Source organism: Mus musculus, chromosome 2, assembly GCF_000001635.26.
Source record: "Mus musculus strain C57BL/6J chromosome 2, GRCm38.p6 C57BL/6J".
In the NCBI taxonomy this organism is placed as follows: domain Eukaryota; kingdom Metazoa; phylum Chordata; class Mammalia; order Rodentia; family Muridae; genus Mus; species Mus musculus.
In genome coordinates, this window is record NC_000068.7 from 68,588,783 (window position 1) to 68,616,770 (window position 27,988).

The window sequence follows — 27,988 nt, forward strand, 5'->3', positions numbered from 1 at the left end:
TTCTAGAGAACACCAAGACAGATGCTTGCTCAATGGTAACAACTTTTATGATTTTATCTTAAGTTAATCTGCAGATATTGTGTGAAATATACAACATTTACCAATTACCTTATTTCAAAACTCATCCAGCCTACTACCACCGAAGTGGAAGATTTTCATCAAGATGTAGCAGCAGAAGAGGCAGAAGCAAACCCATCCCAGTCAGGTGAGAGTTCTACTTCCTGGGAGCAAAGTACATGAAATGTTACCACTCATAGGCCTCCCTCTAACGCCTCTCAGGATGGTGACATTTGCCAGGCCCAGTGCAGTTGCCTTCTTTGACACCATTTTCTCATTAAAAAAAAAAAAGAATCTATGAGATGTTTACAAATGAGTTCCAACTTAGCTCTTTCTTCTAATCTGTTTCAATGCCTTACATTTATCCGTATGGAATCTCTGTCCCTCGTAGGCCCTTACCAAGGTTGATCATGAGGCTTATCAGATTCTCCTAACTTTTAAACATGCTGGGACTGGGTACTATTGAGGGCATCGTATAAGACAACCATGCAAGGATCTGTCATGAGATATAAGTATCTATTATCATTTGAAAAAAAAAACAGTAAAAAATAGAAAGAAAAAGCCTGAGATGCAAGTGCTGCGACACAACCCAGAGTCAGATTCTGGAGCCTGGAGTCCTGGACTAGCTTTGACAAATAGCAGGATGGTTTCTACTCAAAATTAAACAAAGGAAAGCCTATTTTATATCCTGACAGTAGGATGTTTATTAGTGATTCAGGTTTTTTCCAGCTAATTTAGTAGTTTTATATATATTTATAAACATATATATATATATATATATATATGATATAATTAGAATATAAATAACAAACATACTTATTTATATAATTATTATATAGTATATAATATAGAATTACTTTAATATAATATATAACATAATTACTTATATAATCTAATACATATAGATAATAAATCTATACTTGTATATCCTTCAAAGTGAATTAATTGTACTTAAAATGTCTTTACTTTTACCTTTTTTTAGATCAGTTTAGGGCATTTCATAAGCGTATAAGAAACACTGTGATCAAAGCCACCCATTCTTTTCTTGCATGGTTCAGTAGAAGAGAGACACAGAACACTTGCTGGAAAGCATCAGAATGGACCCCTTTGGCACCAACCACAGGAGTGTACATCGCAAACAAGGCCATGGGAGCATAATCCACAAAGTGCCCACAGTTAGCGGATGTCCTGCATCCTTGCTCATCACCTGGAAGTGTAATCCACTCAGTGCCGACAGTTGGTGGATGTCCTGCATCCTTTCGCATCACATTTGCTAGCATGAACGTGCTGATGAGCAGGACTCTGCTCTTCAGAAATCCAGATTAGTGCGTTAAGAAAATATTAAAACTCCTCTAGGGCGGTGTCTTAGGCAGGGTTTCTGTTCCTGCACAAACATCATGACCAAGAAGCAAGTTGGGGAGGAAAGGGTTTATTCACCTTACACTTCCATACTGCTGTTCATCACCAAGGAAGTCAGGACTGGAACTCAATCAAGCAGGTCAGGAAGCAGGGGCTGATGCAGAGGCCATGGAGGGATGTTTCCTTACTGGCTTGCTTCCCTTGGCTTGCTCGGCCTGCTCTCTTATAGAACCAAGACCACCAGCCCAGAGATGGTCCCACCCACAAGGGGACCTCCTCCCTTGATCATTAATCGAGAAAATGCCTTACAGCTGGATCTCGTGGAGGCATTTCCCCAAATGAAGCTCCTTTGTCTGTGATAACTCCAGCCTGTGTCAAGTTGACACAAACTAGCCAGTAGAGGCAGTATTTCTGGATGGTTCACTTCAACTCTGTCTAGTTTTATCTTCATTGTGGAATGCTGCTTTCTATTCAGACCCTTTAGGTGAGATCCTATCTGAAAAAAAAAAATGAAGAAAGGAAAGAAGAAAGAAAGAAGAAAAAGGATACTGTGGCTTCTAGTCCATGAGTAGAAGCATTAGGTAGCATACAGATTAGTAATTTTCCCATGTTAAGGCTGTAAGAGGAACTCTTTAGAAGGTATGTAGGGAGCCTGCATGAAGGCAATCCCTGTACATCCAGGGAGAGAGAGACAAGATGAGGAAGTCTCATGTAACAGAGTGTGAAACATTTGTCAGAATGGTGCATAGGAACCATGGCAGCTGAAGGAACAACTTCACCAATAAATACGTATACAAGAACAATATTTCGATGACTACACTTTTGAGTAGTTTAAAAGCTATTTTGAGGTAGAAAATAGTGCAGAGTATTATTTTTCCACGTGGCATTTACATTTTTTGTATTTTGGCTTTTGTTCATGCATGTTGAGTAGGTTAATTGTGGATAAATCTTTGAGCTGCTTATTTGCCATCTTGAAAACATCCAGTATCTACATAAGTGATACATAGATGTTCCAATAATTATATCTATTTTATAAACAATTAAACTTTAAAGGATATTGAAATAATTTCTTGGAAAATTACAGGTGCCATTTTTATTATCACTAATGTTAAATAGCTACATGCTGATATATGATGTTCTCTCTCTCTATGTTATATATGTTGCTATAGAAAATGTAACTTTAACTCTTTTTAAAACTAGCTCTTATTAGAAACTTAGTTTCACCATATACACATGATATACACATTTGTTTTATGTCCAGAACCAGGCTTAGGAGTGTCCCCAGAGGAGAAAGCAAAGACATCTGACCACAATGAAAATAACTGGTCACTGGTAAAGTTTCAATTTCTCATTTAATATTTTCCCCCTTTTGATTGATGATTAAAGACCAATGGAGTTTTCCTCAAGCTGCCCTGAATATTTAGCAGATAATGCCATGTTTTATTTTTAAAGTGTTTCGACTAGTTATAGAACTTAGCATACCCCTAAATGAGAATGACGTGTAACTACACTTTATTTATGAGTGTGTAGGTTGTCGGGGTTTCAAAGTTGTTTAACCTTCTACAGAAAGGTCATGTAAGAATCAGATCTTATGGAAAAGCAGCTGAGGTTACAAACAACAGACCAGTTACAGGCCAGACATGTGATTATTCCTGGAGTCAAGTCTGTAGGTTTGCTTACCAGCCACTAACACTTCAGTTCAACTTTGAATCCTTCCTTTGATATCTGACTGACCAGTGTTTTGTTACAAGAGGGACTTGGAAATTTAACAACTCCATTGGAGAGTCAATGACTGATCTTTCCATGAGGGACCCTCGGGAGTGAGCAGAGCAATCTTTCCTCTTTGTCTTCATCTTGGTAAAGGAAATCACTAAATACACTGTGCACTGGTCTCAGTGTCCATAAGAATATATTAGAACCAAATAACTTTATAGGGAACCATGACACTAACATTATATCAGTGACAGCACCGCCCTTCTGACACGTGGACATTCACATACATAACACACACTTCTCAACACAAAAAACTTGTCTATGAACAAAGGCACAAGGTAAAATTTTACACACTAAATGAAGTACCATCTTGGATTTCCTGTTTATTTTCCACATTATATTCTGCACGTTCAGTTCTCAGGCTGAGTGTTATATTTCAAAATAAAAACATTTTATGTCCTTTAAAATATTTTAAATGGCTAATATTGTATTTAGAGCAAGTAAGTATTTAGTAATTTATATGTGTTGTAAAAATATTCTTTTAGGTCTGAAATATGTGTTAGACATTTTAAAGGTAGTTTCCTTGTTAAGGTTTTCATGAGAGCAAATATTAGAATTTTTAAGATCATGCTTACTGTCAACTCTCATGGTTGATTAAAGCCCGAGGAGCCATGGGAGTATAGCACAGGCTTGATCAAAGGAGAACAGGCCAGGGTCTTTAGTAATATGTACTTATTCTTAGTACATTCTCTTAAGTCTAATTACTTTCAAAATAAAAAATAATTGTCATATTTCTAGAGAATATTTAGAAAAGGTTATGCTACTCTTTCCTGATGTGACTTTTTCCAGGACAGTGGTAACTCTAGGGATGAAGAAGAAAACAGCAAAGACATCTCAAAAGGCAGAGTGCTGGGTAAGAAACATTATTTTATTCAAACACTGTATTGAGAGGCTGGAGAGATGGGGCAGCCGTTGAGAGCACTCATTGTTCTTGAGGAGGACCTGGCAGCCACATGTTGATTTATGAGACAATTTCAGAGGATTGGTTGCTCTGTTCTGTCCTCAACAGACACCGGGTACACATGTGTCACACATGTTTATGTGCAGGCAAGAAATTTATACACATAGAGTAAATAAATCTATGACATTTTTTTGAAGTTATCTAACAGAAATGTTTGTTTAACTGTTTATATGATTAAAGGAGTGTTTTATAAACTGGTGTCCTGAAATTGTACAGTGCTACTCGTCACTCTTGTCAATTTGGAAACTTAACACTCTCAAAAATGAATTGCACATTTCCTCTCAACTGATATGAGAACACTTTGATTAATGATACACTCAGCCAGCATAGTTTATATTTTGTATTTAATGCTAACCAGAGTAAATACAAAACTTAAAACAATCATTTCAAGTAAAGCATGATTGCTATCCCATCCTGTCTCTTCATGTGTCCAGACTGATGGTAGTGTCATTTTTCATAACTTTGTCCATTTTCCCTATTACCTTTTAGCATGGATTGAGAAAGATGATTCCTTGAAGGTAAAAGCATATACTTTTTTTTCTTGAATTATTAAGGATATACATTCTAAAGCATACATTTACTAAATATCTTGCTTCAAATCCTATCCAGCCTACAACTACAGAGAAAAAGTCTTCCTCAGATGACATAGAAATAATCATGTTAAAACCATTCAATTCAGGTAAAATTTATAATTCAACAGAATCCGAAAAGAAAAATATTATAACTGCTTACCACTTTCTCAATCTTAATTCTTATCTATCTATCTATCTATCTATCTATCTATCTATCTATCTATCAGTTTATTTATTTATTTATGTGACATGGTTTCTTTGTGTAGCCCTGGCTGTCCTGGAACTCACTTTGTAGAATAGGTTGACCTCAGATATGGTTCTCTCTGTCTCCTGAGTGCTGGGATTAAAGGCATGAGCCACCATGCTTGGCTCCCAATCTTAGTTCTGCTCCTCTAATACTGATGGCAAAATCTGACATAAAGAAATCAACTTTCACTGCTGCCATCTGCATTCTGAGGAGACTTATTTACAAACATAAATAGAAGATTTGATTTGTTTTGTTTTATTTAAATATGGGGACTGACTTAGAGGCTTCTAGTTTTGTGTTTCAGTACCCAAAACTGTATGGGTCTATACTCTAAATAACATGGACATTTAAAAAACTTATCATTACATTTCTTAGATTTTTCTCAAAGTTTAAAAACGCTGACAAGAAATTAGGGTGTCAAGATCCACACCTACATTCTCAGCCACTCGGGAGACTGAGGCAGGGCATTTCTTGTTCCCAGAAGTTCTGTGTTAGTGAGATTGCAAAGCAAGATATGTTCTCTAAAGAATGAAAATATGGTAGGGGAGCAAGCGGCGGCGGGGGTGGGGGGCGGCATATATGGGACTTTCAGGATAGTGTTTGAAATGTAAATAAAGAATTGGGGGGAAAAAAAGAAAACTAAAACAAATACCTTTAAATTCTCACACAAGAAACAAAAAGAATGAAAATATTGTTCCTGTCAGCACCAGCCCCACCCCACCTTGGGCACAAACTTGGTAGACTGTCCCACCTTCCCAGAGGACTCTCCACGCTGCAGGCACCCTAGCACACCCAGAATCATAGGATCACTGAGGAGAGTCTGCCTCCAGAGAGGGCTCTGACTGCGGGGACTCAGGTGAGAGCTCCATCTTGCATCCCGGGTCTCTCAGAAACCAGTCCAAGCAGGAGAGCACTTGGGCCACAGAAGCAAGAGAGGTTCTTGGACAGGGTCCCTTTGGGCCGTCATCTTCAGTCAGGAGGTGGATCTGAGCTCCAGAGCTCTGTGCACCTTCCCTGCAACAGGAGAGCTTAACTTCAGAGAGTGATCTGACTACTGGGACTCAGGAGAGAGTTGGACTCCCAGGAGTGCTGACAGAGGCTAACAGAATCACAGGAGGAACAAGCTCCAGCCAGAGACAGCTAGAACATCTAACACCAGAAATTACCAGATGGTGAAAGGCAAACATAAGAATCTTACTAACAGAAACCAAGACCACTTGGCATCATCAGAACCCAGTACGCCCACCACAGCGAGTCCTGGATACCACAACATACCCGAAAAGCGAGATTCAGATTTAAAAACACATCTCATAATGCTGGTAGAGGATTTTAAGAAGGGCATTAATAATAAACTTAAAGAAATACAGGAGAACACTGCTAAACAGGTAGAAGCCCTTAAAGAGGAAGCACAAAAATCCCTCAAGGAATTACAGGAAAACACTGCTAAACAGGTATAAGACCTTAAAGAGGAAACACAAAAATCCCTTAAAGAACTACAGGAAAACACAACCAAACAGGTGATGCAATTGAACAAAACCATCCAAGATCTAAAAATGGAAGTAGAAACAATGAAAACCCAAAGGGAGACAACTCTGGAGATAGAAATCCTAGGAAAGAAATTAGGAACCATAGATGTGAGCATCAGCAACAGAATACAAGAGGTAGAAGAGAGAATCTCAGGTGCAGAAGATTTCATACAAAACATGGACACAACAATCAAAGAAAATGCAAAATTGAAAAAGATCATAACTCAAAACATCCAGGAAATCCAGGACACAATGAGAAGACCAAACCTACGGATAATAGGTATAGATGAGAATGAAGATTTTCAACTTAAAGGGCCTGTAAATATCTTCAACAAAATTATAGAAAAAACTTCCCTAACCTAAAGAAGGAGATGCCCGTGAACATACAAGAATCCTACAGAATTCCAAATAGGCTGGACCAGAAAAGAAATTCCTCCCGACACATAATAATCAAAACAACAAATGCATTAAATAAAGATCGAATATTAAAACAGTGAGGGAAAAAGGTCAAGTAACATATAAGGCAGACCTATCAGAATTACACCAGACTGCTCACCATAGACTATGAAAGCCAGAAGATTCTGGGCAGATGTCATACAGACCCTAAGAGAACACAAATGACAGCCCAGGCTATTAAACCCAGCAAAACTCAATGACCATAGATGGAGAAACCAAAGTATTCCATGACAAAACCAAATTTACACAATATCTTTCCATGAATCCAGCCCTTCAATGGATAATAAAGGGGAAACTCCAACACAAGGAGGGAAATTATGCCCTAGAAAAAGCAAGAAAGTAATCTTTGATCAAACCTAAAAGAAGATAGCAGCAAGAACAGAATCCTGACTCTAACAACAAAAATAACAGGAAGCAACCATTACTTTCCCTTAATATCTCTTAATATCAGTGGACTCAATTCCCCAACAAAAAGACAGAGACTAACAGACTGACTACATAAAGAGGACCCAACATTTTGCTGCATACAGAAAACCAACCTCAGGGACAAAGGCAGATACTTCCTCAGAGTAAAAGGATGGATAACAATTTTCCAAGCAAATGGTCCAAAGAAACAAGCTGGAGTAGCCATTCTAATATCGAGTAAAATCAACTTCCAACCCAAAGTCATCAAAAACAAGGAGGGGTACTTCATACTCATCAAAGGTAAAATCTTCCAAGAGGAACTCTCAATTCTGAATATCTATGCTCCACATCCAAGGGCATCCACATTCATTAAGGAAACTTTAATAAAGCTCAAAGCACACATTGTACCTCACACAATAATAGTGGGTGACTTCAACACCCCACTCTCATCAATGGATAGATCCTGGAAACAGAAACTAAACATTATGAAACAAATGGATTTAACATATCGACAGAACATTTTATCCTAAAACAAAAGGATATACCTTCTTCTTAGCACCTCATGGTAACTTCTCCAAAATTGACCATATAATTGGTCACAAAACAGGCCTCAACAGATACAAAAATATTGAAATTGTCCCATGCATCCTATCAGATCACCACAGATTAAGGCTGATCTTCAATAACAACATAAATAGAAAGCCAACATTCACAGGGAAGCTGAACAACACTCTACTCAATGGTAACTTGGCTAAGGAAGAAATAAAGAGATTAGAGTTTTAGAGTTTAATGAAAATGAAACCACAACATACCCAAACTTATGGGTCACAATGAAAGCATTCTTAAGAGGAAAACTCATAGCTCTCAGTGCTGTCAAAAAGAAACTAGAGAGAGCACACACTAGCAACCTGACAGCATACCTAGAAGCTCTAGAACAAAAGGAAGCAAATTCACCCAAGAGGATTAAATGGCAAGAAATAGTCAAATTATTGTAATCAAGTGGAAACAAAAAAAAATGGGTTTAGTACAGAATTCTATCAGACCTTTAAAGAAGACCTAATTCCAATTCTCCTCAAACTATTCCACAAGATAGAAACAGAAGGTAAGCTATCCAATTCATTCTATGAAGCCACAATTACTCTGATACCTAAACCACATAAAGACCCAATAAAGATAGAGAACTTCAGACTAATTTCCCTTATGAACATCGATGCAAAAATATTCAATAAAATTCTCACAAATCAAATCCAAGAACACATCAAAATGACCATCCATCATGATCAAGTAGGCTTCATCCCAGGGATGCAGGGATGGTTTAATATATGAAAATGCATCAACGTAATCCACTATATAAAACTCAAGTACAAAAATCACATGATCATCTTGTTAGATGCTGAGAAAGCATTTGACAAAATCCAACACCCATTCATGATAAAAGTCTTGAAAACATCAGGAATTCAAGGCCCATACCTTAAACATAATAAAAGCAATTTACAGCAACCCAGTAGCCAGCATCAAACTAAATGGTGAGAAACTTGAAGCCATCCCACTAAAATCAGAGACTAGACAAGACTGCCCACTTTCTCCCTACCTATTCAATATAGTACTTGAAGTCTGAGCCAGAGCAATTGGACAACAAAAGGAGATAAAGAGGATACAAATTGGAAAGGAAGAAGTCAAAATATCACTGTTTGCAGATGATATGATAGTATATATAAGTGACCCCAAAAATTCCACCAGAGAACTCCTAAACCTGATTTTAAAAAACCTCAGTGTAGTAGCTGGATATAAAATTAACTCAAATAAATCAATGGCCTTTCTCTACACAAAGGATAAACAGGCTGAGAAAGAAATTAGGGAAACAACACTCTTCACAAGTCACAAATAATATAAAAATACCTTGATGTGACTCTAAGGAAGTGAGAGATCTGTATGATAAGAACTTCAAGTCTCTGAAGAAAGAAATCGAAGAAGATCTCAGAAGATGGAAAGATCTCCCATGCTCACGGATTGGCAGGATTAATATAGTAAAAATGTCTATTTTGCCAAAAGCAATCTATAGATTCAATGCAATCCCCATCAAAATTCCAACTCACTTCTTCACAGAGTTAGAAAGGGTAAGTTGCAAATTCATCTGGAATAACAAAAAATCTAGGATATCAAAAACTCTTCTCAATGATAAAAGAACCTCTGGTGGAATCACACACTTGACCTCACGCTGTACTATAGAGCAATTGTGATAAAAAAAACAAAACAAAAACAAAACAACAACAACAAAAAAAAACTGCATGGTACCGGTACAGTGACAGACAAGTAGACCAATGGAATAGAACAGAAGGACCAGAAATGAACCCACACACCCGTGGTCACTTGATCTTTGACAAAAGAGCTAAAACCATCCAGTGGGGAAAAAAGACAGCATTTTCAACAAATGGTGCTGGCTCAACTGGCAGTTATCATGTAGAAGAACTCGAATTGATCCATTCTTATTTCCTTGTACAAAGTTCAAGTCTAAGTGGATCAAGGAACCTCACGTAAAATCAGATACACTAAAACTTATAGAGGAGAAAGTAGAGAAAAGCCTTGAAGATATGGGCACAGGGGACACATTCCTGAACAGAGCAGCAATGGCTTGTGCTGTAAGATTGAGAATTGACAAATGGGACCTCATAAAATTGCAAAGCTTCTGTAATGCAAAAGACACTATCAATAAGACAAGAAGGCCACCAACAAAATGCAAAAGGATCTTTACCAACCCTAAATCTGACAGGGGACTAATATCCAATATATACAAAGAACTCAAGAAGCTTGACTCCAGAAATTCAAATAACCACCTGGGGTACAGAGCTAAACAAAGAATTCTCAACTGAGGAAAACTGAAGGGCTGAGAAGCACATGAAAAATGTTCAGCATCCTTAATCATCAGGGAAATGCAAATCAAAACAACCCTGAGATTCCACCTCATACCAGTCAGAATGGCTAAAATCAAAAATTCAGGTGACAGCAGATGCTGGTGAGGATATGGTGAAAAAGGAACACTCCTCCATTGTGGGTGGGATTGCAAGCTTGTACAGCCACTCTGAAAGTCAGTCGGGTGGTTCCTCAGAAAATTGGACATAGTACTACTGAAAGATCCAGCAATACCTCTCCTGGGCATATACCCAGAAGAAGTTCCAACTTGTAATAAGGATACATGCTCCACTATGTTCATAGCCGCCTTATTTATAATAGCCAGAAGCTGGAAAGAACCCAGATGCCCCTCAACAGAGGAATGGATACAGAAAATGTGGTACATTTACACAATGGAGTACTACTTAGCTATTAAAAACAATGAATTTATGGAATTCTTAGGCAAATGGATGGATCTGGGGGATATCATCCTGAGTGAGGTAACCCAATCACAAAAGAACACATATGATATGCATTCACTGATAATTTAGAATTAGCCCAGAAACTTAGAATACTCAAGATACAATTTGCAAAACACATGAAATTCAAGAAGAAGGAAGATCAATGTGTGGATACTTCATTCCTTCTTAGAATGCAGAACAAAATACCCATGGAAGGAGTTACAGAGACAAAGTTCAAAGCTGAGACTGAAGGGCCATTCAGAGACTGCCCCACCAGGGGATCCATCCAATAAATAACCACCAAACCCAGACACTATTGCATATGCCAGTAAGATTTTGCTGACAGGACCCTGATATAGCTGTCACTTGTGAGGCTATGCCAGTGCCTAGCAAATACAGAAGTGGATGTTCACAGTCATCTATTGGATGGAACATAGGGCCCCCAAATAGAGGAGCTAGAGAAAGTACCCAAGGAGCTGAAGGGGTCTGCCACTCTATAGGAGGAACAACAATATGAACTAACCAGTACCCCCAGAGCTCACATGTCTAGTTGCATATATAGTAGAAGATGGCCTAGTCAGTCATCAATGGGAGGCAAGGCCCTCAGTCTTGAGAAGATTATATGCCCCAGTACAGGGGAATTCCAGGGCCAGGAAGCAGGAGTGGGTGGGTTGTGGATCAGGGCGGGGTGAGGGTATAGGGGACTTTTGGGATAGCATTTGAAATGTAAATGAAGAAAATATCTAATAAAAATTGTTTTTGGAAAAGAATGAAAACAGAGAACCATTTCAATTGTCCATATAGTCCATTTCTAATCTTGGCATAAATTGAGACTACATTCTATAGGACTTTAGTGCTGTGAAATCCATTACTGTTGTTGTGTAACAATCATCAGATATAACATTGTAGACTTTTGAATATGCTATAAATCCAAATACTCTTAATTCTTCACCTGTTGTGTTTGCTCCATGGCTTCCTTCCTTTACACTCTGGGAACATCCCAGGATTTCCCCATTGATATTGCACAGGCCTCTGTGTGTGTGTTACTCCTCAGACCTTCTCTTACTCATTATTATTGTTCAGCTTTGTAGCAACTTAGAGCAGAACACTTACAACAAAAGCTAAAAGAATGTCCTCAAAATTTGCAATGGAGTAGAAATATTTGGCAACATAGAATAATTACAGACATTTGAGTATTTCTACATTCATATCATCTATATCTACATATTTGTTATATGTCTATCTGTCTGTCTGTCTGTCTGTCTGCCTGCCTGCCTGTCTGTCTGTCTGTTTGTCTGTCTACACATCTGTCTACCTATCTGTCTGTCTGCATGGCTGTCTACTCTTCCACAATAATTACTAGTATTTTGTACTTCAGGATTTCAGATTTGTGCATTTTTCATTGAACAAAATCACTCTCTTGCCACTAATGTTATCCCTCAATACTTTTGAGAACGCTACCTCTGTGTCTGCCCTTTACCATTTTTTTTAAATCTCTGCCTTATTTTCTTCTCTGAATTCATCTGCCTCCACTCATTCGTTCTCCACTTATGCCTGTTCTTTATCACTTTTGGAGTACACAATGTGACATGACTAAGTTAACACAGCTTCTCAAAGCTACGCGGCTCTCACGGTCTTTCTCTGCAGGAATCTCTCCATAGCTCTTTTCTCTAGCGTTACTGGCATTTCTGTCCTCTCTTAACCATCCCTCTGCCTCCATTGCTGTCATTGTCCATGTCTCATCCTTTCCTGCTCTTTGTCTGCCCAAAGTTGCTTTTTCAATTTCAGATCAGGCATTGTCTCAAGGAAAGATGTCCATGGTACATTTCAGGTACACTTTCAAAAGCACTGGGTACACAGCCACTGATTCTTGAGCAAAACCAAGAAAGTATATACTTAGGTGACTGAAAAGATTGCCCACTCCAGTCTGAGGGTAAAATGTATAGACACACAAAGAAGTAGTTTGCAGGAGTTAACACAATGAGTAGAGATTCCAACCGGGTGCTGTGGTACCACCTGCTTCTCTAGGGATAGGCATCACCAAGGATGACTTGAGGCATTAGGCGGAATCTGAATGGTTAATGTCAGAGCCTGTCAGATGGTAAGGCTTAAGGTTACTGTGCATTCCTTGGGAAAATAAAAAACATACTTTACCATTATTGATTTTTAAGCGTTTCTAGATATTGATACAGGGACTATTATTTTGTGTTATTTTTAATGCTTATTCTCACAAAATAAATAGATTTGTCTGTAGAGGAGGTCATCGAAGTGTCATCGGAAGAAGAACAGAAGGGAGGTGATGAGGAGGAGGATGAGGATAACGACGGTGATGATGAGGATGGTGATGATGGCGATGACGAGGGTGGCGATGACGAGGATGGTGGTGATGAGGACGGTGATGATGGGGATGGAGGTGATGATGAAGGTGTCGCTGGACAAGCACAACTTGTGGTAAGGAAACATTTAATTTCTCATTTAATGCTTTCTTCTGTTTACTAGTGTAGCACCAGCCAAATGCAAACACCTTCAAGTAATCTTCTAGAATCAATAGAAAGTTTTAGTTTTTCTTTTTCTTTTCTTTTCTTTTCTTTTTTTTAAAAACATTCTATGTAATCATAAAGCTTAGAGAGTTCTGTTCTACCACTAGCCTCTTATCAAATTTTATGCTCAGCTTTATGGCATTTGTTGTTGTTGTTTATCTTTGGTCTTTCGTTAGATAACCTCTTTAAATGATTTAAAAAAAGTAGAGTCAAATGTGTCTTGTGGCTGGACATTAACAATTTTGAACTAGAGAGTTCATGGCATCTGTATCAGTTTCATGCAAAAGAGTGGCCACGTCCCGTGGTTGGGAATATGTGGCTTTACACTGTCAGTGTCACCCAGGTGACAGTTTGGATTCTGTCTTTCCCTCTCTATTGACTTTGGCTCATTTATATAGACTAAAGGCAAATAGTTCCCAATGCTATCTCTAAGGTTTTCAGAGGGCATGTGGACTATACTTTGTGCAGACATGACACTATCATTACACATAATTTGAACTGATGTATAAAACTTTTTCATTCTGATTGGTGGATTTTTCGTTTGTTTGTTTGTTTGTTTGTTTGTTATTTTTGTGCTTTTCTCTCCTTACCTTCCACACACAAGTACTCACAGTTTAAATGTTCCCTTGCCGCCGTAGTTCTTCAGTGACTGATTTGTCAGTCCACCGTAATCTCCGATAGTGCCCAGTTGAGTTAGATGTTTCTGGTCAGGAGCCAAGTGAGGCTGCCATCCGTAAATCATCCCACATGAGAGTCAGCAGAACCCGCACCCCTTCTCTCATGGAAGGAGCAAAATATATATGATTATTACATGATTACCCGTGTTTATTGAACATGCACGATGGAAGCCACTTACATAGTTTAATCCAAACCCACATGAATAAAATAGTAATAAGAGCTGAAGTTGTGCATTATTCAGCTTGAGCTAATATAAATCATGCAGAGAGAAGCAAGTTGTTTATTCAAATTTAGTGAAACACGAACATAGAAATGCATTATGTGGAATTTCAAAGAATCATAAATTTCTCAACATCTTATTATTTTCAACATACTGCTGAGCATGGTTGAATACACCCTTAATCCCAGCACTCAAGAGGTAAAAGAGGCAGATCTTTTAACTTTGATACTAGCCTGGTCTGCATAGTAAACCCCAGGATAGCCACACCTGGATAATAGTGAGACCATATCTCAAAAAGACAGAAATACTAAGTATCAAAACAGTAAGTTTAAAAAAAGTCTGTTTGGATTCAGATAATCGTTTAGTGAAGGCTAGGGGCATTGCTCTGAGGATAAAATGGTCTATGAGTGTGAGGACCTGCTGATTGGAGATCCAATCCCTGGCCTGCACATACACAGTCATAGTTGAGAACACATGTGCACTAAACAAACAAAACACTCTATACAAACAAAAGCACGCATGCACATGTGCACGCGAGCATGCTCGTGCACACACACACACACACACACACACACACACGCACATGCACATGCACGCACACACACACACACAAATAAAAACTGTGGAGTTCATTGATTCTTGCTCAGCTATGCCTGAACATGAATGAGACTTGCCCTGGAGTGTTTGATATACCCAATCTCACTCCATTGAAGAAAACTGTTTTTCCCTCTCCTACCAGGTATAAATAAGTTCAGTTGTTAATTTTCACCATAGTGACTAGGTTTTCATTCATTCATTTGTTTATTCGTTCATTTCTCTTAAACAAAACAAAATAAAATGTCATAAGACAAGACAAAAATTATCACATTGAAGCTGGATAAGACAAACAGAGGGAAAAGAACCCAGAACAGGACACAAGAAACATACAAGTTTGCACACTCAAGAATCCCATAACAACATTAAACTGGAAGCCATACTATAACCACAGTGGACCTGGTGTAGGCCCATGCAGGCCCTGTGCATGCTGGTTCAGACTCTGAGCTCATAGGAGAGTTACGTGGTTGATTTACAGGGCCTTGCTTTCTTGATGTCCTCTATCCCATCCCCTCTGGCTCACATATTGTTTAACCTCCTCTTCCACAAGGTTCCCTGATCCCTTGAGGGGAGGAATTTGATGGAGACATCTCATTTAAGGCTGAGCCTGGCTAGGGGTCTCTGTATTTGTTCCCATTTGCTGCAGGAGGAAAGCTTCTTCGATGATGGCTGAGCAAGGCACTGATCTATGACTATAGCAGAATGTCATTAGGAGTCACTAAACATAACTACAGTGTTTTATTATTTAATTTTTGGCCAGTATTATTTGGTTTTACTCTGGGTCCATGGGCTGTATAGTCTCAGGTTCTTCGTCACACAAGCCATGTTGGGTATGGGTTACATCTCCTGGAGTGAGCTTTCACTTTAGATCCAATAGTTATATTTAAAAAAAAAAAAAAAAAGATTTTCTTGGGGAATATTTTTATACTGAAATATTTTCCACAAAATTTAGTATGCATATTTGTTTTGTATCCTGGATATCAGAAATTATATATGTTAATATATCTGAATTTTATAGCCATGAAACAAAAGCTGGCAAACAAGACATTATTTCCTTTTTTTCTTTTGCCTTCTCTGTTGTTCTCAGCATCTTAATCGTACACATTAATCATGGAAGAAGAATTTTATATCTTTACACATATTTGCCCCTTCAACTCATATGCACGGCCTGAATGATGCCATCTAACATCTCCTAAAGTTCTCGTGCAGACCTGTGTTCAGGACTGCTGAGTGACTTGTTTCCTCTCTCTGAAACAGAATAGACTGGCCTTACATTTGCCTGACTCTATTATTGTACGTTGAACTCGATTTCCCCTTTATTAAAAGTACTATCTAGTGAATATCATGAACTGAAGCTGTGGAGATGCTGAACTCAAGCCCTCCTCACAATTTCACTCTTGGCTTTCTATCTGATTATCAGATTTTATATCATACAAAGGTGACTACATTTACAATCTCTATCCTCTTCCTCCTCCTCCTCTTCACTATATGTGTGCATGAACATACCCATGCTATTGCATGCCTGTGAATGTCACAGTACAGCTTTGGGAGTCTACTCTCTCCACTCAACACACTGATAAGTGAGCTCAGATAGAGCAGCCTTGTGCATCACACACTTTTCTCTGTTTTGCTGGCCTGTCATCAATTATTTTGAAGTATTTCTTACCCTTCCTCCATCTACCCTTACATAGTTGCAAGTGAGACATGTCTATAATTGTTTTTTCTGAAATATCTCAGTTCTTATTGTATGAATTGCCTGGACGGTGAAGAGGCGTGAGCATCTTCTAACCAGAATGAGATGTTTCTCTGGTGATTTGGCCTTGATCTTCCTATTTTATCAATTCCGCTCACCACCGTAACTGTAGTCTACTTTCTGCTCATGGGGCTTCATGTCCAAGGCCCTGTGCACTCTCCCTGTCTGCTTTCTCTGTCTTTCAAGTTATTATGTCATGCTTAGAACATTTCCTAAGCTTCACAGGAAGAATGGATTCCTCCTTATGTGATTGTATTAAGTTAACTTCAGTGATAGAAGTAATGAACCAAACTTTTCTCATTTGTTATCACGCGTCACTGACTCTACTTGGAGAAAGCATCCCACAGGATTGTGTGCAAAACTCAACAGAATATAAGTATGTTTGCTTTAATGACTGACACAGTGGGTGAGCGATGTCGAGAATGAATGAAGATATATAGTTTCTCAAGTTTCTTTTTCTTTTTCTTTTTTTTTTTTTTTTCATGACAGGTAGAAGAAACGAAGCAGTCTGCAGGGAGAAGTAACCAAGAGGATCCTTCCAGTAAGCAAATGAATAATGACTGTTTCACCTACACTAATGGGAGGACTAACAGCAGTAACAATGATAAATTCACAAATTTGTGTGAAAAGTTTTTATGTCCAAGTCCCATCATGATACAAAAAAAAGTACAAGTATGCATATTTTCAAATAAGCACTGCTTTTAAATAGCTTTTCTTGCTTTGTTCTTACTATAACAATGTCTTCCTGCAAATGCCTCAAACATATCAAATTTTGTCTTTTTTATCAAAATATACAAACATTAAAATGTAGTGATAAGATGCATGTAACACACACGTATAATATATCTTTAAGTATGAATATTTAACTTCACTGTAACAAATGCACTCTTTAATGTCTCTGACTACATTGTACAGATAAGCTGTCCTTATTCCAGGAAGACGAAGACTTAACTGAGCACTCCAAGGTTTGTCCAATGCTGTTTTTGTTTTTGAAAAAAAATACTGTGAATAATTTGTCTATAGTAAATCTCAGTAACTCATCTCATGACTTAAACTTATTTTTCATTTCTTATCAAGTGTTACTGACTCTACTTTAATATAGAAGTTAATCTCTTTTATCTGTCTATAACATAGCAGACTAAATATTTTTGTTTTAGTGGCTGATACCTTGAATGGGTAATGGAGAGAGTGAAGAACCATAATTTCTAATGTTTTTGTTTTCTTTGTTTTTCATGACAGGGAGCAGCGACAGAGCAACCCTTGGGAAAAGGTAAACAAGGAAGTCCTTCTTGTCAGCAAACAGATGATAACTTCAGTCCTAATAACAGAGATAACCAAAAATGCCAAAATGATAAATTGGCAAATGTACAGGAAAATTGTTTTATGCTCAAGTACCAAGTGGCAATAAAGCCAGGACAGATAATTCTAACCTCTGCCCAGCCAGATCTTACACATCTTTCTCAGAGTCTAGCTCTGAGAGTCTACTTGATTTTTCCCTCTGTGTAATCTTTCCAAGCCCCCAGATATAGCCAGACTCCTACATCTTGTATTCCAGTCTAGACTGGCTAACCCTGCTTCCAGTGCCCCACTTTCCAGGCTCTGATCAAGGCCTATTCTACCCACTCCCAACCTGTAGGCTCCTCTAGTAACAACCACATCCAAACTTTTGGCTGAGTCAGGTCGTGCCCTTCTTTGCCAGGGATTAGCATGGTGAGTTTGCCTCACCCTCCCCTTCACACACATGATTCAACCTCCAGATCTATCTTCATACTCTATGCAAAAACCAGAATGCATGTCTTGTATGCCAGCCCAGCTCCTTTTCTCCACCGGACTTCATTCGGCTTAAGCCATATTCAACTTTGGGAGCCAGCAGGACACATCTGATGTGTCTGTATTATAAACAAAACTCACAAAAGAACTCTACATGCCCAGAGCTCATATGAAAACTACAAACAAAATGAAACATTAAGACAGCATTCACCCTCCCCTCATATATACCAGTCTCGTAGAAGTGTTTACTACTGAGAATTACATATATGAAACCAGGACAGAGAATTTGAAATAATAACCATAAACTTTTACAAAGTATTCAAGGAGTTCAAAGAAGACACAAAAGAACAGCTCAATGAAGTCAAAGGGAGTCAATGTCTGGTCTGATCAATGTCCAGGAAAATCCAGGATTCTAAAATAGAATCCAATAAATAGAATCATTGAAGAAAACTCAAGGTAAACTGTAGATGAAATTGAAAACTCCAATAGCCCAACTGGAAAAGTCAAGGGGAGGCTTTTACAGGCCAAATGAATCAAGCAGAAGATAGAAAATAAGGGCTCAAAAATGAAGAATATAACCTATACAAGAAAAAGTACAGAAAAAAAATTTTAAAAGAAAAGAAAAGAAACAAACCACCAGAGATGAATATTCAGGAAATGTGGCTCACTGTTAAAAAGACAAAAACTTGAATTGTAGGAGTAGAAGAATGAGAAAAATCCCAGGTCGATGGCATAGGCCTGATCTTCAACAAGGTCATAGAGGAAAATCTCCCCAAACTAAGGATATACCCATACAGATACCAACTAAAACCAGAAAATAAACTCCCCAGGATATATCATATTTAAAACTTTATGTATATCAAGCAACAAAGAGTATTGAAAGAGAAAAGAGAAAAAAATCCCAAGTCACATCAGAATAGTAGCAGCTGATTTTTCAGTGGAAATTATGAGAGCCATAAAAGCCTGGAACAGCACAATAACTACTCTTAAAAGAACATGACTGCCATCTTGGACTAATGTTTCCAGCAAAACTATCTGCCATAGTTGAAGAAGATAGAAAAACTCTTCATGATAAAAACAGCCTGAAAACTTTATATCCAACAGACCAAACCAAAAGAAAATATAGGAAGAAATATTTCTCTTGAAGAAAGGAATGGGTATAGTCAAGAGACTTTAGAAAGAAAATGAACACAGCTACAATTAATTTGAAACACAAAATACACTGGGAACCAAACAATAGCAAAAATGAACAACAGGATGAGCTTAATCACACACTTCATCAAAACCTTTGAATATTAATGCCCTTAATTCTCCAATCAAAAGACACAGGTCGGCTGCATGGATCAAGAAATGAAATCCATCTGTGTGTTGTCTACAAGCAACACACCTCAGCTTTACAGACAGGCACTGCCTTAGAGGGAACAACTGGAGCAAAGTACTCCAAGTGGAATCAGTCAGCAAACAGACAAATGCTATCAGAATGTCCAACAACATAGACTTTAAACTGAAACTAACCAGAGCGGTATTTCAATTTAATCAAGGGAACAGCTAACCAAGACAATATGTATACACCAAACTCTGGTGTACTGAATTTCATAAAAAGTATGCTATTGTCATTAAAGACATTCGTCATTAAAGATTAATAGTAACCCATTAGCAGTAGGTGATTTAAATATCTCCCTTTCTTCAGTAGAAACATCATATGGATAAGAAGTCAGTGGAGAAACATCAGAAATAAATTATATCACACATCAAATGGATTTAACAAGTGGATTCACAGACTATTCCACACAAACTCCAAAAGGTATGCATTCCTCTCAGCCAGCAGCCCATGAAACATCTCTACAGTAGACCGACCATATCCTGGGACAAAAAGCAAAAGAACTTCTTAAATTCTGAAAATCTGAAACATCAACTATATTTTTCTGTATACCCATAATGCAACAAAACTTATAATGGACAGCAAAGAAATCTCTAGTATGTATGTAAACTCACTGAGAATAATTACTCACTACTGAGAATAAGAATCATTACTGAATGATAAATGGGTTAAAGGAAAAAAAACATGAAAACATTCTTGGAAGGAAGTGAAAATGAAAACACAACACAAAAACTCTGGAGCACATTAAAAGAAATCCTCAGATGGGGATTTATGGCTCAGAAAGAGTATAAATGACTTAATGATGTAGCTCAAGAATGTAGAACAAGAACAAACCAAATCCTTATCCAGTAAATGTCAAGAATTAATAACAAACAGGACAGGACAGAAATTATTGAAATAGAGACAAAACCATACAAAGGATTAATGAATCTGAATTCTGGATCTTTGAGAAGATAAAATCAACAGACTGTTGGCCTAATTATTAAAATAATAATAATAATAAAGTGAATGTTTGGTCTAAAGTGGGTCCCTTCAAATGGCAGTGCTGGTGACAATGTCCTAAACAGAACAGGTAAAAGGAAGGATTTCTGTAGTTTAAAGAATAGCTTAAATGCATCATTCCTTGTGAATCAGGTTTGGTAGGTTTCTGTTTACCAGGAACCTCCCTTAATCGGGTTCTAACGATCAATACCTCTCCTGGGTTGACACAAACTAGAGTCATCTGAAAGGAGAAAACCTCAATTGAGAAAATCCTTCCATCAGATCCAGATGTAGGGCCTTTCCTTTCCTTTCCTTTCCTTTCCTTTCCTTTCCTTTCCTTTCCTTTCCTTTCCTTTCCTTTCCTTTCCTTTCCTTCCCTTCCCTTCCCTCCCCTTCCCCTTCCCCTTCCCCTTCCCCTTCCCCTTCCCCTTCCCCTTCCCCTTCCCCTTCCCCTTCCCCTTCCCCTTCCCCTTCCCCTCCCCTCCCCTCCCCTCTTCTCCTCTCCTCTCCTCTTCTTTTCTTTTTCTTTCTTTTTTTTTTTGTAATTAAATTTTGTGGTTTATTGTCACTTCTTTTTATTTTATTTTATTTTATTTTTTATTAGCTATTTTCTTCATTTGCATTTCAAATGCTATCCCCAAAGTCCCCTATACCCCCCTCCCCCGCCCTGCTCCCTTACCCACTCACTCCCACTTCTTGGCACTGACGTTCTCCTGTACTGGGGCATATAAAGTTTGCTAGACCAAGGGGCCTATCTTCCCAATGATGGCCAACTAGGCCATCTTCTGCTATATATGCATCTAGAGACACTAGCTCTGGGGGTACTGGTTAGTTAATATTGTTGTTCTACCTATAGGGTTGCAGACCCCTTCAGCTCTTGGGTATTTTCTCTAGCCCCTACACTGGGGGCCCTGTGTTCCATCCTATAGATGACTGTGAGCATCCACTTCTGTATTTGCCAGGCACTGGCAAAGCCTCACACGAGACAGCTATATCAGGGTCCTTTCAGCAAAATCTTGCTGGCGTATGCAATAGTGTCTGCATTTGGTGGCTGATTATGGGATGGACCCCCGGGTGGGGCAGTCTCTGAATGGTCCATCCTTTCATCTTAGCTCCAAACTTTGTCTCTGCAACTCCTTCCATGGATATTTTATTCCCTATTCTAGGGAGGAATGAAGTATCCACACATTGGTCTTCCTTCTTGATTTTTTTGTGTTTTGGAAGTTGTATCTTGGGTATTCTAGGTTAATATCCAATTATCAGTGAGTGCATATCAAGTGACTTCTTTTGTGATTGGGTTACCTCACTCAGGATGATATCCTCTAGAGACATCCATTTGCCCAAGAATTTCATAAATTCATTGTTTTTAATAGCTAGTAGTACTCCATTGTATAAATGTACCATATTTTCTGTATCCATTCCTCTGTTTAGGGGCATCTGGGTTCTTTCCAGCTTCTGGCTATTATAAATAAGGCTGCTATGAACATAGTGGAGCATGTGTCCTTATTACCAGTTGGAACATCTTCTGGGTATATGCCCAGGAGAAGTATTGCTGGATCTTCCGGTAGTACTATGTCCAATTTTCTGAGGAACCTCCAGTCTGACTTCCAGAGTGCTTGTACCAGCTTGCAATCCCACCAGCAGTGGAGGAGTGTTCCTCTTTCTCCACATCCTTGCCAGCATCTGCTGTCACCTGAATTTTTGATCCTAGCCATTCTGACTGGTGTGAGGTGGAATCTCAGGATTGTTTTGATTTGCATTTCCCTGATAATTAAGAATGTTGAACATTTTTTCAAGTGGTTCTCAGTCCTTAGGTATTCCTCAGTTGAGAATTCTTTGTTTAGCTCTGTACCCCTTTTTTAATGGGGTTATTTGGATTTCTGGAGTTCAGCTTCTTGAGCTCTTTGTATATATTGGATATTAGTCCCCTATCAGATTTAGGATTGGTAAAAATTCTTTCCCAATCTGTTGGTGGCCTTTTTGTCTTACTGACAGTATCTTTTGCCCTACAGAAGCTTTGCAATTTTATGAGGTCCCATTTGTTGATTCTTGATCTTATAGCACAGGCCATTGCTGTTCTTAATTAGTGATTAATGTGGAAGGGCTTAGCTCACTGTGGCTGGTGCCACCTCTGAGCTGGTGGGCCTGGGTTCTTTAGGAAAGCAGTCAGAAGCAGGCTAGTAAGCAGCACCCCTCCATGGCTTCTGCATCAGCTCCTGCCTTCAGATACCTACCTTGTTTGAATTCCTGTCCTGATGTCCTTCAGTGATGGAAATGTAAACTGAATAAACCCTTTCCTTCCCAGATTCTTTGGTCATGGTGTTTTATCACAGCAGTAGTATCTGGCAAGGATATATAGTTCTGGGTCAATTAAACAGTCTTTATCTGCTCAAAGACACCCCACACCCACACCCACACCATGGTGACTGTCGTATAAAATCTGATTGCTTTCCCATCATTTTGTCTTTCTATCGCCCCCCCCCCAAGAAATAGCCTTGACAATTTGATCCCCAGTAAATCTTTCTACTCAGAGTGATCTAATTCATTGGTTTCACTGTGCCAGTGAGAAGTCAAATTAACAGAATCAGCAATGGACAGTGTGATATATTACAGGGATAGAGATTCTAAGGTCATTTAGGGGATATTAAAAACTACCTACAGTCCACTCTGTTGGAAAATATAAGAGAAAAAGATTTCTATTTTCAGCCAAACCACCAAAATTAAACTGTGAAGACAACAACCTAAACAGACCCACAACAAATGAGATTTAAAACATATTTTAAAGCCTTACACCTTAAAAATAAAAGTAAAATGTGTTCATAGTAAAATTCTACCAGATTTCTAAAAAAGATCCACAATCTTTGTTATACTATACAAAACACAAAAGCCAACAACAAAAGAATCTGGAAGGAGCACTTCCTACTCCTTTTTATGAAGCCAGTCTCACTATAATACCAAAACCTCATAATACACAACAAGAAATAAAACTAGAGGCCAATATCTTTGATGGACATAGGTTCAAATAACAAAATATTCAATAAAATACTTGCAAACAGAAAAAGACGCTCATCCAATAGACTATCCACCATGACCATGCTGGCTTTTGTCAAGAGTGGCAGCGATGGTTCAACACATTCAAGCCAATAAACGTCATAAGCCACATAAGTGGACTTAACGACAGAACTCATTGGTTCATGCTTAATGGATGCAGAGAACGCTTTTGACCAAGTCCAACATGGCTTCATGATAAAAGTTCTAAAGAGGGTAGGACTGGAGCGGACATACTGAAGTGTAATAAAAGCTACATGAGAAGCACACAGCCAGCATCATCACAAATGGAGAAAACCTTGGGTGAGCCCCCGAAAAGTGGGGTGCCTTCTCATCCACAAGGCAGAGTGCATGTGTGCACAATCCAAGCAAGGGTCGGTTGCTTTGAGTATTTTTTTCTTTCTGTCTCCCATCCGTAACAGTGTCTTCCTGATAAGTATTGCTTCTCTGAGTTTTTCCTTAGTGTTTTATTTTATCAAAATATGCAAACATTAAAATATGGATAAATATGCACTGCAACAAATATTCTTATTCATGTTTCTGTAATTATATTGTATAGATGAGGATCCCAAGTCACACAGAGATGAAGAGTCAGATGAGACCACTGAGGTTTGTTCAATATTTCTGTTTTTGACAAAAAAAACTTTTTAGTTAAAAAGCTTTGGCTGCTGTACGTTCATTTCAGTTATAGAACTAACTAATTAAGCCCCTAGTTTTTCATGTGTTATCATATGTCACTAACTAAGCTTGAATATGGAGGTTGAAGACTCTTTCTTAAAATTTGTATGAATTTTTAATTAAAATAGAACCACAAAATTTTCCCATTACTTCCCATTCTAGATCTCCTCCCTACAAAACAAACACACACACACACACACACACACACACACACACACACACACACACACACACAAATACAACCTGTTGAGCCTTTCTGTTGTTGTTTGGGTGTATGTAGTTTCAGAGCTAACCATTATCTAGTGGCTAACCCATATGAGGGCTCATCCTTGAGAGACACTTTTCTCAGCAGTCATGAGTAACCTGTAATACTTTGTGTAAGGATGAAACACTATGAGATATCCCACTTCCAGATGAGCATGCTTATTGGTATTACCAATGTTCTGGTCTAGTTTATACAGCTATTTCTAGGAGACTTTTTTTTTACAGCAGAGTTCCTGATATTCTGCCTCTCATAGTCTTACTGGTCCCTCTTCATCAATGTTCCTTCAGCCATCGATTCAGGAGCTGTAATGTAGGTTATCTATTTGATGTGGGCTTCCCACAGTCAATCTGTTAGTCTCTGTATTGTTATGTCCAGTTATGGTTTAATCAATGGTTTCCATTTCCTGTGAAGAAAGACTTCTTTGATGGGGGCACACGTATCTGTGGGTTGTAGAATAAGATTTGAGATGCGATTAGGAATCATGCTTGTCTAGCCAAGTGGTGGTGGTAGATCCCTTTCTTAGAATCATGGCCTAAATGATGGATAGGTTTCTAGTATCAGGCATGATTTCCCATCTGTTGAGTGAGGTTTAAGGCCTATTAGAGAGCCATTCATTGCAACCAAAACATGAGTTTCACTTATTGCAATATAGCTTTCATAGCTCCAGAAAATACAAGATGACAAAGGAAACAATACGTACTCCTATCAAGCTGCCACACCTATGAGCCATAACAATGTCCATCATGACAAGAGCTTAATCTATGTTAGCTTCTCACAGGATTGTGTCTGTGATGTTTAGAATGTAAATATTTTTGTCTCAGTGACTGAACCATTGACTGAGAGAGAAGATGACAGAAGAAATATAATCTTGAAGTTATATTTCTTTTTTGTTTCTCATGATAGGAAGAAGAAACAAAGCCACCATTAGGACAAGGTAACCCAGGGAGTTCTCATAAGCAAACAGATAATGATGATCTCAACTACATAATGACAGGGTAACAATAACAAAGGTGACAAATTTGCAAATGTGCATCAAGATTGTCTCACTCCCATTTACTCTTACAAAAAGCACAAGGCAAATGTCTTCAGACAACCTTTTTGACTTTATAAGCTTTTTAAATGTCTTTCCAAAAAAGCTTTACTGTTTGAAATTTTGTTTTTTTTTTGCTTTATCAAAATATTAAAACATGAAAATATAGAGATATGGTATACATGTTAATAGCCATTCATGTATCTTTCAATATATGTAGTGACTTGACTGTAAATAATGTTCTCGTTAATGTTTCTGTGACTTTGTTGTATAGATAAGGCATCCATACCACAGACAGATGAAGATTCAACTGAAGACTCTGAGGTGTGTTGATTTATGTTTTGAAGCTATGAGTGATGTAGCTTACTAAACTTATTTCAGTCATAGATTTAATTTCATCCACAGATATGATGAATAATTTTTTTATTTGTTAGCATATGTGACTGACTACTTCAATATAGAAGTTAATCTCATTTTTTTCTTTAGCTTCTGACAGGATTGTGTCTATAACTTAATAGATTGTATATATCTTTATCTTAGTGACTGATATGATGAGTGAATGATGGAGGGAATGAAAAAAGCATACCTTCCAAAAGTGTATGTATAAACATACATATATGTGTATATGCATGCATGTAAACATATATTTGTTTCTCATGACAGGAAGAAGCAAGAAAGCAGCCAGTAGAAAAGTGTAACCAAGAGAATTATTGTCAGAAGACAAATAATGGTAATTTCAATTATGCTGGTAACAGTAGTAAAATTATGAATTCGCAAATGTGCACAAAATGTTTGATACTCACTTCTAGCAAGTTCCTATGTGCATGACCCAAAGCAAACATCACTCTCTTTAAATATTTTTCCTTACCCACATCTACTATAATGATTTGTCCTAAAAAAAATTGAATTATCTGAGCTTTTTGTCTTGAGGTCTTATTTCTTTAAAATATACAACCATCAAAATGTAGACATAAGATATGTAAATGTATATATTTATAAATTCAATGTGATAAATGTTCTCACTAATTGTTTTGTTACTACATTGTTTAGATAAGAACTTTGCACAGATATTTGAAGATTCAAGTATGGACTCTGAGGTTTGTCCAATGGTTTTGTTTTAAAAAAAGAAAACTTTGAGTGATGTGTCTGTGCTAAATTTAGTTTAACAGAACTAGTGAATCAATCATTTACTATCTCCTTTGTTATCATATGACATTTTCTTTACCAGTATGTAGAAATTAGTCTGTTTGTTATTTATATACTTTAAATTAAAATGGAATTATATTGCTTTCTCTTGTCCTCTACCCGTCCCAGCTCACTGTCCCTTTTCATGCCCCTCATCTAAAAAAAATTGATAACTTCTTTTCTATTGGCTAATATTGATAGACATGCACTCATATAATTTCCCTTCTTTGGAATAGGACTTTGAGTTCAGTTAAATAGCCGTTGTTTACCATCAACATGTGAGTGCCACTATTGCTGACTAGGTTCCATGGTACCAGAAAATACTACACAAGCCCCAAAGGGACAGAAGCAGTTAACAACCCTACTCTGCTCAACATATACGAACCATAGTAGTGATTAGTATGGCCTTAGCTTAATTTCCTTTATCTTCAGCTTCTCACAGGATTGTGCCTATAACTTGAAAGACTATAAATGTTTACCTTAATGACTGAGAACAGGGAATGAATGGTTAGGAATTAATGAAGAAATATCATTTCTGAAGTTATGTTTTCTTTGTTTTTCATGACAGGAAGAAGCAGCAGAGCAGCCAGTGGGGAAAAGGAACCAAAGGAGTCCTTGTAAGCAAATGAATAATGACAGTCTCACTGATGGTAATAGTGGGGACAACACTAACAACAGCGATATGCTTGAAGATATGCATGAAGATTGTTCCATGCTCAAACACTACTAACAGTGTGCATGTTCCCAAATAAACATCACTTTTGTTTACAAGTATATTTAGTTTTTAATGATTCAAAATGTATTCATTTCTCAAGGGAATAATTGTTACTTATAAAATTCTTTTTCCCAGCATCACTTCTTTTAAATATTTTTCTCTTACTCAATTCTTACTGTAAAGATGCTTTTCTGGTTGGTGGTTCAGTCTCTGGGAGCCCCCAAGGGCTATTTGACTCTGTTGGTTTTCTTGTGGAATCCCTATAACCTTTGGGTCCCTCAATCCTTCCGATTCTACCACAAGACTCCCAGAGTTCTGTCTGATGTTTGGCCGTGAGTCTCTCATCTGGTGCAGCCAGATGTTGGGTGGAGCCTCTCAGAGGACAGTAATGCTAGGCTCCTACAACAACTAGAGTTGGGGAGAGGGTCATTCCTGACTCTGATG

The 27,988-nt window shown here is 37.9% G+C and overlaps 1 protein-coding gene across 1 annotated transcript in view; it reads left to right on the top strand.

The window, feature by feature from the left end:
- Window positions 1–27,681, top strand: part of 4933409G03Rik (RIKEN cDNA 4933409G03 gene) — a 34,051-nt gene extending 6,370 nt beyond the window's left edge. The window contains exons 4-17 of the mRNA NM_177651.3: window positions 9–35; window positions 130–205; window positions 2,678–2,748; window positions 3,979–4,042; window positions 12,949–13,157; window positions 16,981–17,032; window positions 17,407–17,456; window positions 17,731–17,761; window positions 24,231–24,280; window positions 25,518–25,548; window positions 25,919–25,968; window positions 26,308–26,374; window positions 26,695–26,741; window positions 27,398–27,681. Coding sequence (NP_808319.1) covers window positions 33–35; window positions 130–205; window positions 2,678–2,748; window positions 3,979–4,042; window positions 12,949–13,157; window positions 16,981–17,032; window positions 17,407–17,456; window positions 17,731–17,761; window positions 24,231–24,280; window positions 25,518–25,548; window positions 25,919–25,968; window positions 26,308–26,374; window positions 26,695–26,741; window positions 27,398–27,559 — 963 coding nt within the window. The 5' untranslated portion in view covers window positions 9–32 and the 3' untranslated portion in view covers window positions 27,560–27,681. The remainder of the gene's footprint in view (window positions 1–8; window positions 36–129; window positions 206–2,677; window positions 2,749–3,978; window positions 4,043–12,948; window positions 13,158–16,980; window positions 17,033–17,406; window positions 17,457–17,730; window positions 17,762–24,230; window positions 24,281–25,517; window positions 25,549–25,918; window positions 25,969–26,307; window positions 26,375–26,694; window positions 26,742–27,397) is intronic.
- Window positions 27,682–27,988: the final 307 nt, after the last annotated feature.